The 13,812-nt window shown below is 39.1% G+C and overlaps 1 protein-coding gene across 5 annotated transcripts; it reads left to right on the top strand.

Annotated features, from left to right (window-relative positions):
- Nucleotides 1-4,222: 4,222 nt before the first annotated feature.
- Nucleotides 4,223-13,195, top strand: gtf2f1 (general transcription factor IIF, polypeptide 1). Of its 5 annotated transcripts, none has more exons than XM_077558601.1 (14): nucleotides 4,223-4,365; nucleotides 5,734-5,764; nucleotides 5,930-5,976; nucleotides 6,627-6,699; nucleotides 8,338-8,531; nucleotides 8,621-8,791; nucleotides 9,407-9,603; nucleotides 9,708-9,855; nucleotides 11,210-11,268; nucleotides 11,367-11,498; nucleotides 11,751-11,821; nucleotides 11,971-12,112; nucleotides 12,380-12,518; nucleotides 12,640-13,195. In XM_077558601.1, exons 2-14 carry the CDS (start codon nucleotides 5,753-5,755, stop codon nucleotides 12,842-12,844), a joined length of 1,590 nt encoding a protein of 529 aa, XP_077414727.1. In that variant the 5' UTR covers nucleotides 4,223-4,365; nucleotides 5,734-5,752; the 3' UTR covers nucleotides 12,845-13,195. The 5 variants fall into 5 exon arrangements, with proteins under 5 accessions (XP_077414727.1, XP_077414724.1, XP_077414726.1 ...); XM_077558598.1 differs by having other exon boundaries at nucleotides 11,751-11,824; XM_077558600.1 differs by having other exon boundaries at nucleotides 4,224-4,365; nucleotides 11,213-11,268; nucleotides 11,751-11,824.
- The last annotated feature ends 617 nt before the right edge of the window (nucleotides 13,196-13,812 follow it).

The raw sequence follows: 13,812 nt of genomic DNA, 5'->3' as shown, positions 1-13,812 counted from the left end.
CGAGTGCCACTAGGCCAGCGTCTGGGGCTCTCCGGACTCCAAAACTCTAGTTACGTTATGAAAGTAGCACGTCACGGTACACACATGGACAGAGGCAGGGTTTTAATGAGCCAGGCATCTAACTTCCGGTTTAGAAAAAAAGCCACTAAAATAACTCATATTTCATAAGCAATTAAGTCGCGTTTGCGTCACCGCTATAATCATTCATATGACTATAGTTAATTGTGGAGGGGCTTAAAATATCATGATATGGACCCCTTAATCCACTTAATACCACCACAATGATGTTGCAATCCCCAAAATCCTGAGCCTGAACTTTGTCCAGAGAGCGTTGGTGCAGTGTCCAACATGCCGATTCGTTGTTCGACGGACATCAAGCCATTACTATTCCATTTGTCGCCGTGGATGGACTGGGCATTTGGGAAACTCATGAAATTCCCGATGGTCAGTCCTCCCCAAGTGTCAGGTCATTTCGTTCATTATCCATTTATATTATGTATAGTACAGTATAGCATTGCGAGTTGCAGTCCTCGCTAGTGCTGTAGCTATCTAATATTTTGGTATTCAAATTTCCTATGGAAAATTATATTGAATAATCAGGTATTTGGATAAAAATAATATTTTCGCATGGTGAAAAAAAATATATGAATACAGAAGACATTAAAAATATATTTCCACTTACTAATGATCGACCAACTTTCATTTCTAGATAATGAACTTTTTTTGCTTTTTTACTTAAAAAGAACCACGACTGTTATGACAAGTTTACTCTATAATATTTATTTGGTTTTTACTAACATAACTATGAGATTCATATTTCAAAAATAATTTCCACTTTAATAAATTTGGTCGAAACTTTATTTGGATGTACGTTGCCGTTGTTATTTATAGGCCTCGTAGCGTTCCTAAATAAACAACATGCTGTCGGGAGAGTCACCCTCCCCCACGCCGTGCTCTTTTTATTCACCAGACACATTCAAGAGTTTTGATCGTCCCTTTAGGAACGTAACGGAAGCTTACCTTGCTTTCTTTATCGGAGTTTCACATTGCTCGGCAGAGAGCCTGCCGCCATTCTACGTCACGTAAATAACAATGGCGGCCAAATAAAGTTTCTATAAAGTGCATTAAACTGGAAATGATTTTTGAAAAATGAATCTAATAGTTATGTTAGTTACAATCAAATGAAAAATATTGAGCAAACTTGTCATGACATTCAAGATTTCTTTTAAATTAAAATTGTGCTTAACAGCACGTTATTTTCCTCTCTATAAAGTTAGGGAGATTTTAGACAAATCTCTCCCCATGGATTTTGGAAAAACCTTCTGTTAAATATTAGGCAACCTCCCTCTTCACCCACTCTTAAAACACATATTTGTTCTTTGGCGTTTGACGTGGCATGAGACTCATCCTGTTTTATAGTGCCTGCTGTATTTTATTAATTAATTAATTTTATTTTACTTATTTACTTATCTACTTGTGTTATTTTATTGACTTATTCATTTACCCACTTAAAATAATTATTAATTTATTTGGTGTTACTTTTGTTTTACCCGTCTTTATTCCATGACTGATTTTTACTCCATGTACAGCACTTTGTATGAAATGACATTTCGAGTTGAGTAGTTTTTGGTCTGAGAGACAAAGTGACGTCAGAACCACAGTTGTGATTTTGCCGACCGTCACACAATTGAGTGAGCGCGGTTTATTAAACTGATCTCTAGGAACGGCAACTGTGTCCGGCTGTCAGCATCAAAGTGTGCAAATCATCCCGTCAATTAGACTGCTTTTGAAAAGTAGTTTGATAGCTACAGCCACTAGCCGTTAGCATGCTAACACTGTAGATGCCCGAAACACTGGCAACGGGCACCGTGCAATACAATGTCAGCATAACTAATTCTTCCAATATTCCCCACATGTAACCTGTTTACTTTGCTGGATTTGTCATTGTGCTGGTGGCTCTTACGCCGAAATTCCGGCACCGTGCCGGAGTACTTTAAGCCCTGGGTATGGGAAGGTTTATTTTAAAGTTGGCCTTTTCTCCGCATTGGCGGTGTTTTGCCAGACATGTCAAATATTCCCCACATGTAAACTGTCTATTTCGCTAGATTTGTCATTGTGCTAGTGGCTCTTACGCCGAAATTCCGGCACCGTGCCGGAGTAAATGGTAAATTATATAACATTTATATATTTCGGATCGAACCCACAACCTTACAAATGGGAGATGACCACTCAACCACTGAGCTATGTCGCCTACGCCGCCACGCGACTACTTTAAGCCCTGGTCAAAGTTGGGTGTAATGATTGGAGTTTTGCTTTTACCAACCAGTCCTTAGGCACGTCCTCATGATGTCCTCAAGGCTCAGTACTCTGACCCTGTGAGGAAAAATTTGAACTACGATTGGTGAAAGAAATATTCCAATTGCTAATATACAGTAGCTTAACTTACATCAACATGGCAGTACATACTGTAAAGGCTAAAATTTCATCATTATCCACATACACTAAATGAAGCAGCAAAAACACAATGAAATGAATAAAATAGGTTGGAAAGTATGAAATTTCATGGATAAAAGATTCAAATTTAGATTATTAAAGCAGGTCAGTGCTACTGGTAGTGTTTAGGGCAGCAGAGGTTGTTTCTCCTGACCTTCAAACATTCCGTGTCTGTACCTTTCATATGGTGACACTAGAAAAAAAGCCAGCTTTTACGGGCAGTGTGAAAGGGGCTAATGTTCCATTCTTGTCTAGGGCACTATATCAGTGATGGAGTGGATCCAGCTGTGGAGGAGGAGGACCTGATTGATCGCTGGTTTACCTACAATGACCTTGATGTCCAAGAAACAAGTTGTGCCTCTGTATGCGACAAGCGGCAAACTACTGCCTATGTCCTGTTTTACAGAAGGCATGAGTAGAAGGACCTGCAACTCAACACCGTGGTGGTGATAGGTACTCTGCTCCACTCTTACTCTGAGGGCCAGAGACAAGTACCCAAAGATCGAATGTGGTGGTTCATACAATGTCAATGTCTATTGCTTGAAAGTGAGCACAGCACCGAGGAGTACCACACCCAGAGTGTCCACGTAGCTCTCCAAGATCTTGCTTCCAGAGCTTTTACCATTTGTGGAGGTAAGTCAAACCCTATTCTTGCAGGATGCATGATCTAAATAGGTAAGGAAAGTGGGCACAGCCCCAATTAAATATGGATACAGAACTCAATTTGCAATTGAAGTTGATGGCAGCTCCACTTGGTTAACTATGGCAACAAAGGCATAAATTTAGATCACACAAAATATATTAGAGAGAATGCTTTTCTAATGAAAAACTAATTCACTTTAATATTCATTTGGAGGAATACAAACTCTTGCTGACCCTTACTGCTCAACACTGTTTGGACTACATTGTGTAAACACTGGTATGTGACATGTTTACAAAGAATGTTTCTCTGTTAGTCACTCAGTCACATTTTTTTTTACACATGCATCATTTTACTATTTTTACCATTTTCTAATTTTAAATAGTTTTTAAATAGAAATAAATGTGTCGAAAAAAATTTGAAACGTAAGAGCAACTAATTGCTTACTTATTTCTTATTAACATTTTGTCTTAACCAATCCTAGTGGTGAGGATAAGAAGAAACATACAGAAAATGCATAGTTAAACATTTCAACTCTAAGGTCTGTAACTCTGAATTACCTGCATAAATACCCAAGATGGCGTGCACATATACAGTACATATAGTTGGCAGCTCCAGGTCTATACATCACTTTTTTCTGAATAAGTTAAAGTCAACGCTTAATAACAACAACAAAAAATTGTTAAGCCTACATAACTACTACATCTACACTATCCACCATACAGTATACATTTTTGATTGTTAAATTTTACTTCAATATTACATAATACCAGTTTTACAAAATTAACATATACTACAGAATGGTCAATTGTTGCTGTGTGTTATAGTAAATATACATACTGGATAGGATTCTTGGTTTTACTTGAAGCTGAATGGCAGCTGACTCGTCTCACACCATGCTAACCATGGGCCTTGAGAGGGGTGAAGTCAATACTGTTTAACTAAAGCAAGCCAAGTTGCCAGCTATTCTGGGCCATTGAGTAAAACAGTCTTGGTTGTACTTGTTTAAATTGTGAGGAATAAGCGGTTCAGCACATGGATGGGTGGATATACCGATCACATGATCGACAAGTAGGAACCTTTGTTTGTACTTGTTTCTTACCCGCAACATGGAATGACGGACTGAAGTGTGTGCACCGGTAAATTGGCGTCTTACACACAAACACATCTTCTCTGATCATGCAAATTGGATATATGTAATTTCCCGATCCCCGTTTCCTCTTCGGCACAAGGTAAGTTTCCACATTTGGTTAATAATGTTCATAAAATGGCGTTGAACATCGACGGTAATGTTGTATCTCATGTTAGTACTGTAAACAGTACCGCCCAGGGAATTGTATTTCCGAAGTGGATATTTTGCCGTGACCGGCAACGCGCCACTTAGTGCAATTTTATTTATTTTGTGTAGTTTGATTGTGTACTAGCTTGTAGAACACTGTAATGTCAAGGAGCTCACCCCGAAAGCGCGAGGTCACGGATTAGAGTCTCGCTTCGAACATTTTTTAAAACTACAATTTCTTGATAACAAACAGACGCCTTATTAAAATAATTGCGTAAGTCATTTTTTTTCTTCAGATTTTTCAGGAAACACAAACTAGTTTAACCATTTGCATCATGAGAGGATTTAGGCAAAAATAAATAAATAAATGCAAAAACAAAAAATGATTTAGGCAATTATTTTAACAGGGTGACTATATGCTCCGAGCACGCTATAATCAAAACATATAAAATCGTATTTCACAACTAATCCTAAAATGAGCAATGCAACTTTTTTCCTTACTAAGGTGATACTCACGTAAGAAGCCTTAACTTAATCTAATTTAGGAATGGCAGCAGGTGGATACACAGGTTTCTTGCACCTGCTGTCATCTAGTGGAAAAACATTTAATTGTGCTGGCATAGCGATGATGATGATGATGATGATCTCTCACAGGACATGAGTGTGCCACAGCCCCCTGGTTAGTAATCACTGGCATAAGTGATCCTCATACAGCCTTTCCAGTTTCCAAATAAATCCACATGTGCCTCAAAGTCAACATTAATGATTTTTTTATGAATCAGATTAGACATGTTGAATGTTTTATATACTACTAGTGTTGTTCCAATACTGGTATTGGTATTGGCAGAGGCCCCGATACTGCATTAAAACAGTGGTATCGTCATCAGTGAGTACTAACAAGTAACATGCCTATACCATTATTTCCTACGCTAATATAGGACTTTGGATGCAGCATCTTGTGTCTTGGTTGTGCACGACATTCACTGATGTGTGACATGTTCACTGCATGCCGAGCCAAGATATCATATTGGCCCTTGAATCCTCTGAACCAAGGGCAGGACATCTTTTTCACGTTGAGAAAACCCCCCCGTAGGTATCAGCATCGGCCGATACTGCAAAGCTGGGTATCGGAATTGGTATCTGGGGTCCAAAAAACATTATCGAAAAAACACTACTTATTACAGTAAACGTTTAAATGACTAATATCCCCAAGAGACACATTTTATTATTTACACATGGCACTTGAGAAACAAAGTCATCAGCCATAATCATCATGTTATTAATCATACTTCTACTTTCTTTTTTTAAGTGTACCTTGAAGTTGGAGTCAAAATAAAGTCATGGCATCACTGGTGAGTAATTGTTTGGCTTGGTGACAAGATGCTCCCTTTTAACTGTACAATCAGTGACTTTTATTTCAATGTGTTAATTTTCTTATATTTTGTTATATTTAATAGGCACTTTGGGGAGGGACAGCAATTGAACATTGTAAGAGAAACTGCTTGTTTGTTTTGCAGGGGAGCAGCAGTTCTTCTGGCACTGAATACATTGTGCGAGTCCCTAAGTGAGTAACATACAGCATCTTCTACTGCTTTAAATGTCACGTAGATACTTAGAGAAAATGCCTTGATATTAAATTGTAATGGTTTTATTTGTTTATCTGGTGTTAACTAATTCTGCACTACAGTATATATAGAGCCATATATAAAAAAGGGATCATATTGGGATATCTTTATTAAAATAAAGACAGTTCAGACAATTTGGATGTGCTCCCTTTTTTATTTGGTTGTTATCTGAGCCCTGAGCACAGGTGATGTCATTTTGAGTCTATAGCAAGTAGCAAAATGTGATGTATAGGTATTAATTGTACATGAAAAATAATGAAGTTATCAAATTCATTCTAGAAAAAATAAGATTATTAACTTTTTATGGCTAAAAATGGCTAAATGAGTCAAGTATCACTTTGATTTGTTCTGTTGTAAAACTTTGTATATGATTCTTAAATTAATGTTTAACACAGTCATGGAAAATATACTCAACAAACGCTTCTATAATATACTGCTGTAACATATAATATGTTTCAGTCTTAGTAAAAGCAGGACATTTTAAATCTTGAACTGCAGGCTTACCAAATAAAGTGGAATAAGAGCATATGCAATAGAATACAATGAATGAATGTTTTAAATTAATGTATGGTGTATTGTCCCCCTCCAGAAACACTAGCAAGAAATACAACATAATGGCTTTTAACGCCGGAGATAAAGTCAACTGTTCAACATGGACTCAGGTAAGTTTAGTGATTGTTTACCTACAATAAAAAGATTAATAGAATGATGATCATAACTGTTGGTAGTGGCAAAAAGAATTTAAACAACGTCAAACTTTTAATTAAAAAAAAAGACAATTCCAATGAAGTTGGAACATTGTGTTAAACATAATTTCAAAACAATACAATTATTTGCAAATTATGTTCAACCCATATTCAATTGAATACACTACAAAAACAATCTATTTAATGTAAAGCTGCTTAATGCAACAAACTGAATTTCAAATCGCTACTGCCACGTGTGGCTGAAAATGAAACCGCACACTCCCTTCGTCACGTACACAATGCGCACATGACATCACATCCGCAGACAGAGGTGGAACATTTAAACTCAAATCCACGCTGAAAACTATACGTAGTATTCACTGACGTCACGGGAGCGTGAGTCCGCCCCTCATGGTGGTTCAACTTTCCAGCGGACTCAGCTGTGTTTGTATTGAGTGTACACCGAATGTTTTTTTTGTTATTGATGAATGTCACCCCCAGTTTCCTAACGTTAATTGTATAAGCAAGACATATGCGGAAGATTTAGCTCAACACTCCTCGCAAGCGGTACACGTTGAAACGTTTGATTAATGGAATCAATTAGATTACAAACATTTGCCGATGTTGCTGCCGGGTCTAGATGGCAACGTATGCTCTGAGGTAGGATGGCTCCCAAAACAGACATTCTTCTGTACTTGCGTTTTTTATTGGTTGCTATGTTGATTGATCATTTGTGAATTTGAGGTGAAGAATCTCGGGTTATTTATAAACCAAGTTAGCTAGTTCCCCGACTGCACTAGCTACTAGCGCTAGCATGTTACAACAAAAACAATATTATTCATCACTTATTTTCGTACACATAAACAACAATTTCAACTTTTGGGCTGCTGGGAAAGGAAAATAAGAGACCTTAAGGAGGGTATTTAGAGAGATCTCAAAATCTGAACATCTTGACCATCAGATATTTTTAGCCAGAGCTAGCCACGGATAGCGGCTCACATATAACACAATCACATTATGGTAAAAGCATTTTACCATTTTACAATGACACTTACCTTAATCAAAATGGTCAGAACACACTTTGGTAGACTTTGTTTGAAAATCCTTTCGATGTATCTTTGCAATTCCGGACACTTCTTTGTCCGTTAACATTCGACATTCCATGAACCCGTGAACGGCACAAAATGTGGGCAAATGACGTTATGTGAATACTATCTATTGGCCAGAGGCTTGCAAGGAGAACCCTTTGTGAACAGCTAAGGTGTTAATCTGCTAATTAGAAGATGTATGAGTCATAAATGGTCAAATAAAAAGGCTGTTGTAAAGTTATCTTGGGCAGATTTCTACATTGAGCAGCTTTAACTTAGAATTTTATAGCTTTAAGGTGTTTCAAATAAGCTGGGACAGGGTCGTGTTTACCACTGTGTTACATTTGCTAAAAACAATAAAGTTGATCAGTTTGAACATTAAGTATCTTGTCTTTGTAGCGTATTCCGTTAAGGATAGGTTGTACATGATTTTCAAATTGTTGTATTTTGTTTTTATTTATGTTTAACACAACATTCCAACTTCATTGGACTTACAGTAGGTTTGTATCTGAACCTCTTCACTCAGGCTCGCATGGAGAGAGACATGAGCGCTCGGAAGATATATGGAGAAGAAGAGACAACGGAGGGTGCAGCTGGCAGCGAGTTTGGCAAAAAGCAGCGTGAGGAGGCGCGACGGAAGAAGTATGGTATTGTGACACGTGAGTTCAAAGTAGAGGACCAGCCTTGGATTCTTAAAGTCAACGGCAAGGCTGGAAAAAGGTGTGATGAAAAAATACACACACAAAAATTTCTCTCAAACTTAATAACAGCTAAAGATGGACTACCCTCTCTCTGCCTGTCTACATAAGGTTCAAAGGTCTGAAAAAGGGGGGTGTCACAGAAAATGCATCCTACTACATCTTCACCCAGTGTCCCGATGGAGCCTTTGAAGCCTTCCCTGTTCACGGCTGGTACAACTTTACTCCGGTGGCGAAACATAGAACTCTCACTGCAGAAGAGGCTGAAGAGGAGTGGGGCAGGTGAGAGAGGGGGAAGTTTAGATGGTGGGAAAGGACTACAGGTTCAAAGTTCAGGCTCAGTAGACTTAATTTGTGGATTGAAAGAGGAGACAAAAAAAAACCTTTAAAAAAATATTTCTCGTTAAGAGACCATCATTAGGTACTGCTGAACAATCTAAATCTTACAAAAATAAGTACAGAGAATGGATGGGAGACTTATAGCTTAACATTATTTCTGTAGTGGTTGAACTTATAAAAAAGCATTTTCTTAGGCTTGACTAGATAGTGAGGTGAGGAAGTTGTGGCTATTTAACTCAACGGTATGCTAGGTAAATGGAGCCATACAGTTCTCCTAAATTTGCATTTCCTGGCAACATTTGTGACCAACAATGACCTCAGCCATAAGTGCCAGGAATATTGTTTGGAATGTAAAGAAAAAAACTCAAGAAACTTTAACTGAAAGGCAGGCTTATCTGCAAAATAGTGTTTTTGCCTGAAATTCAATATATTTACTGTTTACATATAGGTAAGCATTGACCACAGTTGTGTGGGGTTGGAAAAGCTTGTAAACGTTATGCTCAAATTAGTGTGCTGATGATGGGAACGATTGTTCTTACATTTTCATGACATCTACAGGAGGAACAAGGTAGTGAATCATTTCAGCATCATGCTTCAGCGACGTTTACGCGAGCAAACGCAAGGTGACGAGGAAGAGGAGGAGAGTGAGAAATTGACAAAGAAGAAAAAGGGCGGTGGTCGAGGGGGCGACCTGCGCATCCACGATATGGAAGATGACTTTGAGATGAGCAGCGATGACAGTGACAACAGTGACGGTGAGGAGCGGCACATTTGAAGATAGTTTCACAAACATTTGTTTGTAGGAAAGATGCAGTTTGTCTTTGCAATGCAGCCGCGATGAAAATGTCCTTGCTTGTAGATGGAGAAGGCAAGACAAAAGCAAAGACTGAAACAGGGAAAGGAAAATCAAAGAAGAAAAAGAAGAGCAATGACAAGGAGGCTTTGGAAGACAGCGATGATGGCGACTATGAGGGACTTGAGGTGGATTACATGTCAGATGAAAGCAGGTCAGATCTTGTTTTTTTTTTTTTTACTCAAAATGTAGGATTTCTTTCCATACAGGAAGACTCCGCTGCACACTGAGCGACACAGCCGAACGCGACATAAATGGGCTGTGGTTAAGCACTGGATTATTATAGACATATAATGGAAAAATTGAGGCTCTGTATTGGTGTTAAAGGCTCATTTATTTGTTTTTATTGAACCACTAAAACATGGCGCAATTGTCGGTCCACAAGTGAATTGTTATAGAGAGAGGAAATGAGCGAGAACAAAGAAGAGAATGTGGATAGTTTGCGAGGCTGTTGCCAATGACTGATCTCCCCATTCAATGACTGCACCCGTGCTTTTCAGTGACCGACTCTCCAAGCTCGGTTTTCTAGCAAAACCAGTGGCTGACTGTCAGCAATTCATGGATGCGAGCTGCCAACTCCGCACACTAAGCTTTGGCAATGTTGCTCGGTGTGCGGCTATATTCTCCCGTTCACCGGTCTTTGGCTGGGCTTGCACACTTTTCATCGACATGCATAATCTGGGAGTAATTTCGCACCTAAGTGGCGTGATTCATTAACAACTCGGGCCTGCTGTAAATCATGGCACAGAGTTTTCCTGAGACATCTGAATGTCGTGGAAATCCATGAGAAAACAACAGCATACTTTAAGAATAAAGATTCCTTACGCAGCCAATGTGTCCTCAGTTGGGACACACGCGCCGCTCCAACGAACACGATCAAGGCATGCATGTTTTTATTCTATAGGCAAATCCAAGCAACAGCATTAATTTAACCAGAGTACTGTGCTTATATCTGATTGCTTGTTTGGAAGTCCAATAAAAAAAGGATTGTGATTACTGTCTTGCAGATCAGCGGTGCCCAACCTTCTTTTTGCCATGCCACTTTATCACTTAGACATATTTTTGACAATCAGCCAATAAATATCGAAACTGAAATGCTGTAATAGCCAACTCGCAGTCCAATTTTTATCAGCTTAATGAATTATTTTGTGTTCAGTCTCTCACCATACTTTCTTTACCTTTGATACATTTTTGAAATATTGCAACTTATGTTGTAACTGAATCAAGTGCAATATAATGTTACACCTTCACGAGTTGCTCAAGCTAGTATAGCTTCTGGAGCGCGTACGAGGAAATGCGCCAAAGTCGACAAGAAATTGTGTGATCGCAGATTTAACAGGGAATGCCCATATTTTGGTGTTGCTCCACTCAGAGATTGTATCTGGCACGAAAATGCATGAATTAGACTTAAGTGGACGGGAGAATCCATGTAGCCAGAAAAGTCTGTATGCACATGGGAGAACATGACCCTTAGTCTTTACTAAATCAATGATTTTGTCTTCTATAAGCAGTTCAGATGAAGAACCTGAAAAAGGAAAGCCCAGCAAAGGAGAAGAACTCCCTAAAGGTCAAACTATTATATTATGATGGTCAAACGTTTGAGAGATGTTTTTCATGTGATATGCAGGAATTTTATTGAATTATTATTTTTTTTTGACTTTACAGGGATCGATGAGGCCTCGGAAAGCGAGGAAGAGAGCGAAGAGGAGAAACAGAACGAGGAGGAAACAAAGGAGGAGGAGGAGGAGGAAGAAGGAAAGAAGACACAAGCACAGGCAGAAAAGAAGAAGAAAAAGGGTACAGACCTTAAAGGGACAACACCATAGTGGTTGTCTCTAAAGTGTAGTTATAAGAATAATACTGGACACACCGTTCTGCTAAAAAGTGTGCCTGGTACGCTAGCATAACAACCATATTTTTAAATAAATACCACTAGGATCTTTGTAAACTTGAAACTCTTATATCGTATCCCATTAGATAGTGGTTTATGTTTGTTTATGAAGAAAACTTTTAGCTAATGTGAAGCGTGCATTCAAATGTGTTTCACAGACAGCAGCGGCGAATCAGACAGCTCGGACGACAGTGACATCGAGGGAGAAACGGCGTCCGCTTTGTTCATGGTGGTTAGTGTGTGTGTGGAGGAACAACTGAATATTCTGGCTCCAAAATAGAGAGTCAGTGGGATTAAACCTGACAGTGATTGCAAAACAACATATATATTGAAGAGATTGTGTTTATCCAAAATGAGTCTTCTTGTTCTCTCTTGTAGAAGAAGCGCACTCCTCCAAAACGCGCAGGAGGGCGCGGCTCTGCCGGAAGCTCCAGAACTGGCAGCCGGCCGGGGACGCCATCTATAGACTCTGCCGCCACCTCCAACACACTTCGTGCTGCTGCCAGCAAGCTAGAGCAAGGTGTGTACATGCACATTATTGACTTCAATGGCCTATGTTGTGATGTGGGGCCCCAACAAGTCTTGATAAGATGAAATGTTACGATTCAGGGGAGCCAAAGGAATCTATAATTAAAGATGTTATTGTGCTTTGGTTGGGTGTGAGTCCCAAAAGAACTTTTTCTTGTGCCCTATTTTTACCCAAATAAAAATTTCCCAGGGGCACACTTGTCAATTGTTTCACGTTTCATATTCTTATCAGTGTTAATCAGACCTTACTTTCCACCAGGTAAAAGACAGACACAAGGTCCAGGGACAGATTCGCCAGCTGCCAAAAGGCTCAAGATGGACCCCAGCAGTCAGAGCCCTGCTCCCTCTGGGAAGAGCACGCCTCAACCCCCATCAGGAAAATCTACTCCGAGTTCCAGGTACTCTTATATCACTCATCCGTTTATACCTTTCTGCGCTGTTAGTTCATATTGGAATGATAATAATGTCAATGGAATGGTGAGGGGAGTTGGCTTGAACTGCTCTTTTTGGTCCCCACAGTGATGTACAGCTAACAGAAGAAGCGGTCCGCCGCTACCTGATACGGAAACCGATGACCACCAAAGACCTGCTGAAGAAATTCCAGACCAAGCGCACAGGCCTGAGCAGTGAGCAGACAGTCAACGTGCTGGCGCAGATTCTGAAACGCCTTAATCCAGAGCGCAAAAACGTTAACGACAAAATGCATTTTTATCTCACGGAATAAACATGGGAATGGGATAGGCTCAGGATCACCAACAACCTTTTGAAGATGAGAATTATAGAAAATGGACGGATGATTGGAATAAACAAAGGACAGAAGGGGATGGAGGGAAGTGAAATAATTATTTTATAGTGTTTTGTTATTCTTATATGACACAAGATCCAAAGTGATTGGTAGGTAACTTTTGTCCCTAAACCATTAATTTCATGTATAGCAACAGGAATTATGTTGTGTTGAAAAATAAGCTGTTACTGTAGTGTACACAACTAAAAGTTTACATATAGGATTAGGTTGTTTTCTAATAAAACTTTGCTATCACATAAAGGTTTTTAGGCATTTGTGTTTTAAAATGAAGTTGTGGTGTATTTGCAGCGTTGGAATTTTTTAGCTAGGGGCACCTCCTTGATGATGAACATGATTTAATGATAAAATGTTAAAAGTTTAACAAACATGCCATTTTTGGGGGTCTCCTGAAAAGTTTTTTTTCGGGTGGGGGGTATGAGGATTCCATCCGACGTCAGCTAAGGTACACAAACTAAATGCGTTAGCTCAGTCAGCCCAGTGTAGTTATTTCATGCCATAAATCTGACCACAAATCAGACACAAGTAGCAGATGGCTGAACAGTACGCCCAAACGGCTCATTTAGCTGGGATTCAAATATCTCATGTGAAAGCTTGCGGACAAGTATAAGTTTATCTGGAAGCACCGATAAGCCGAAATATATGGTATACAAATGTTGAATCAAGACAATTGGACTGATGTCAATGATGACAATTGATGTTTCAGCCTTACCCCAGAAGATTTATTAATTCCTTAAATGATGTGCAGGTGTCCCTCCCATAATGTTCTATAGTGTTGGGACCCGTGAAGGGAATGAGCTACTTGGATAACTTTTTCTTCTTTTTTTAGGTGAATTTGTTGCTCATACTAGATGACAAAATATTTTACTGTTTTGAACCATTGATACCAT

The sequence above is a fragment of the Vanacampus margaritifer genome, chromosome 2 (assembly GCF_051991255.1).
Source record: "Vanacampus margaritifer isolate UIUO_Vmar chromosome 2, RoL_Vmar_1.0, whole genome shotgun sequence".
In the NCBI taxonomy this organism is placed as follows: domain Eukaryota; kingdom Metazoa; phylum Chordata; class Actinopteri; order Syngnathiformes; family Syngnathidae; genus Vanacampus; species Vanacampus margaritifer.
The sequence above is the reverse complement of the archived record's forward strand: the minus strand, read 5'-3'. Positions and strand labels throughout refer to the sequence as shown.

What these genes read in the sequence shown, in the direction of transcription:
- gtf2f1 (XM_077558598.1), top strand. An exon ending in GCTGAAGAGGAGTGGGGCAG is followed by an intron (nt 8,792 to 9,406) that starts GTGAGAGAGGGG and finishes TGACATCTACAG; the next exon opens with GAGGAACAAGGTAGTGAATC. An exon ending in AAATCTACTCCGAGTTCCAG is followed by an intron (nt 12,519 to 12,639) that starts GTACTCTTATAT and finishes TGGTCCCCACAG; the next exon opens with TGATGTACAGCTAACAGAAG.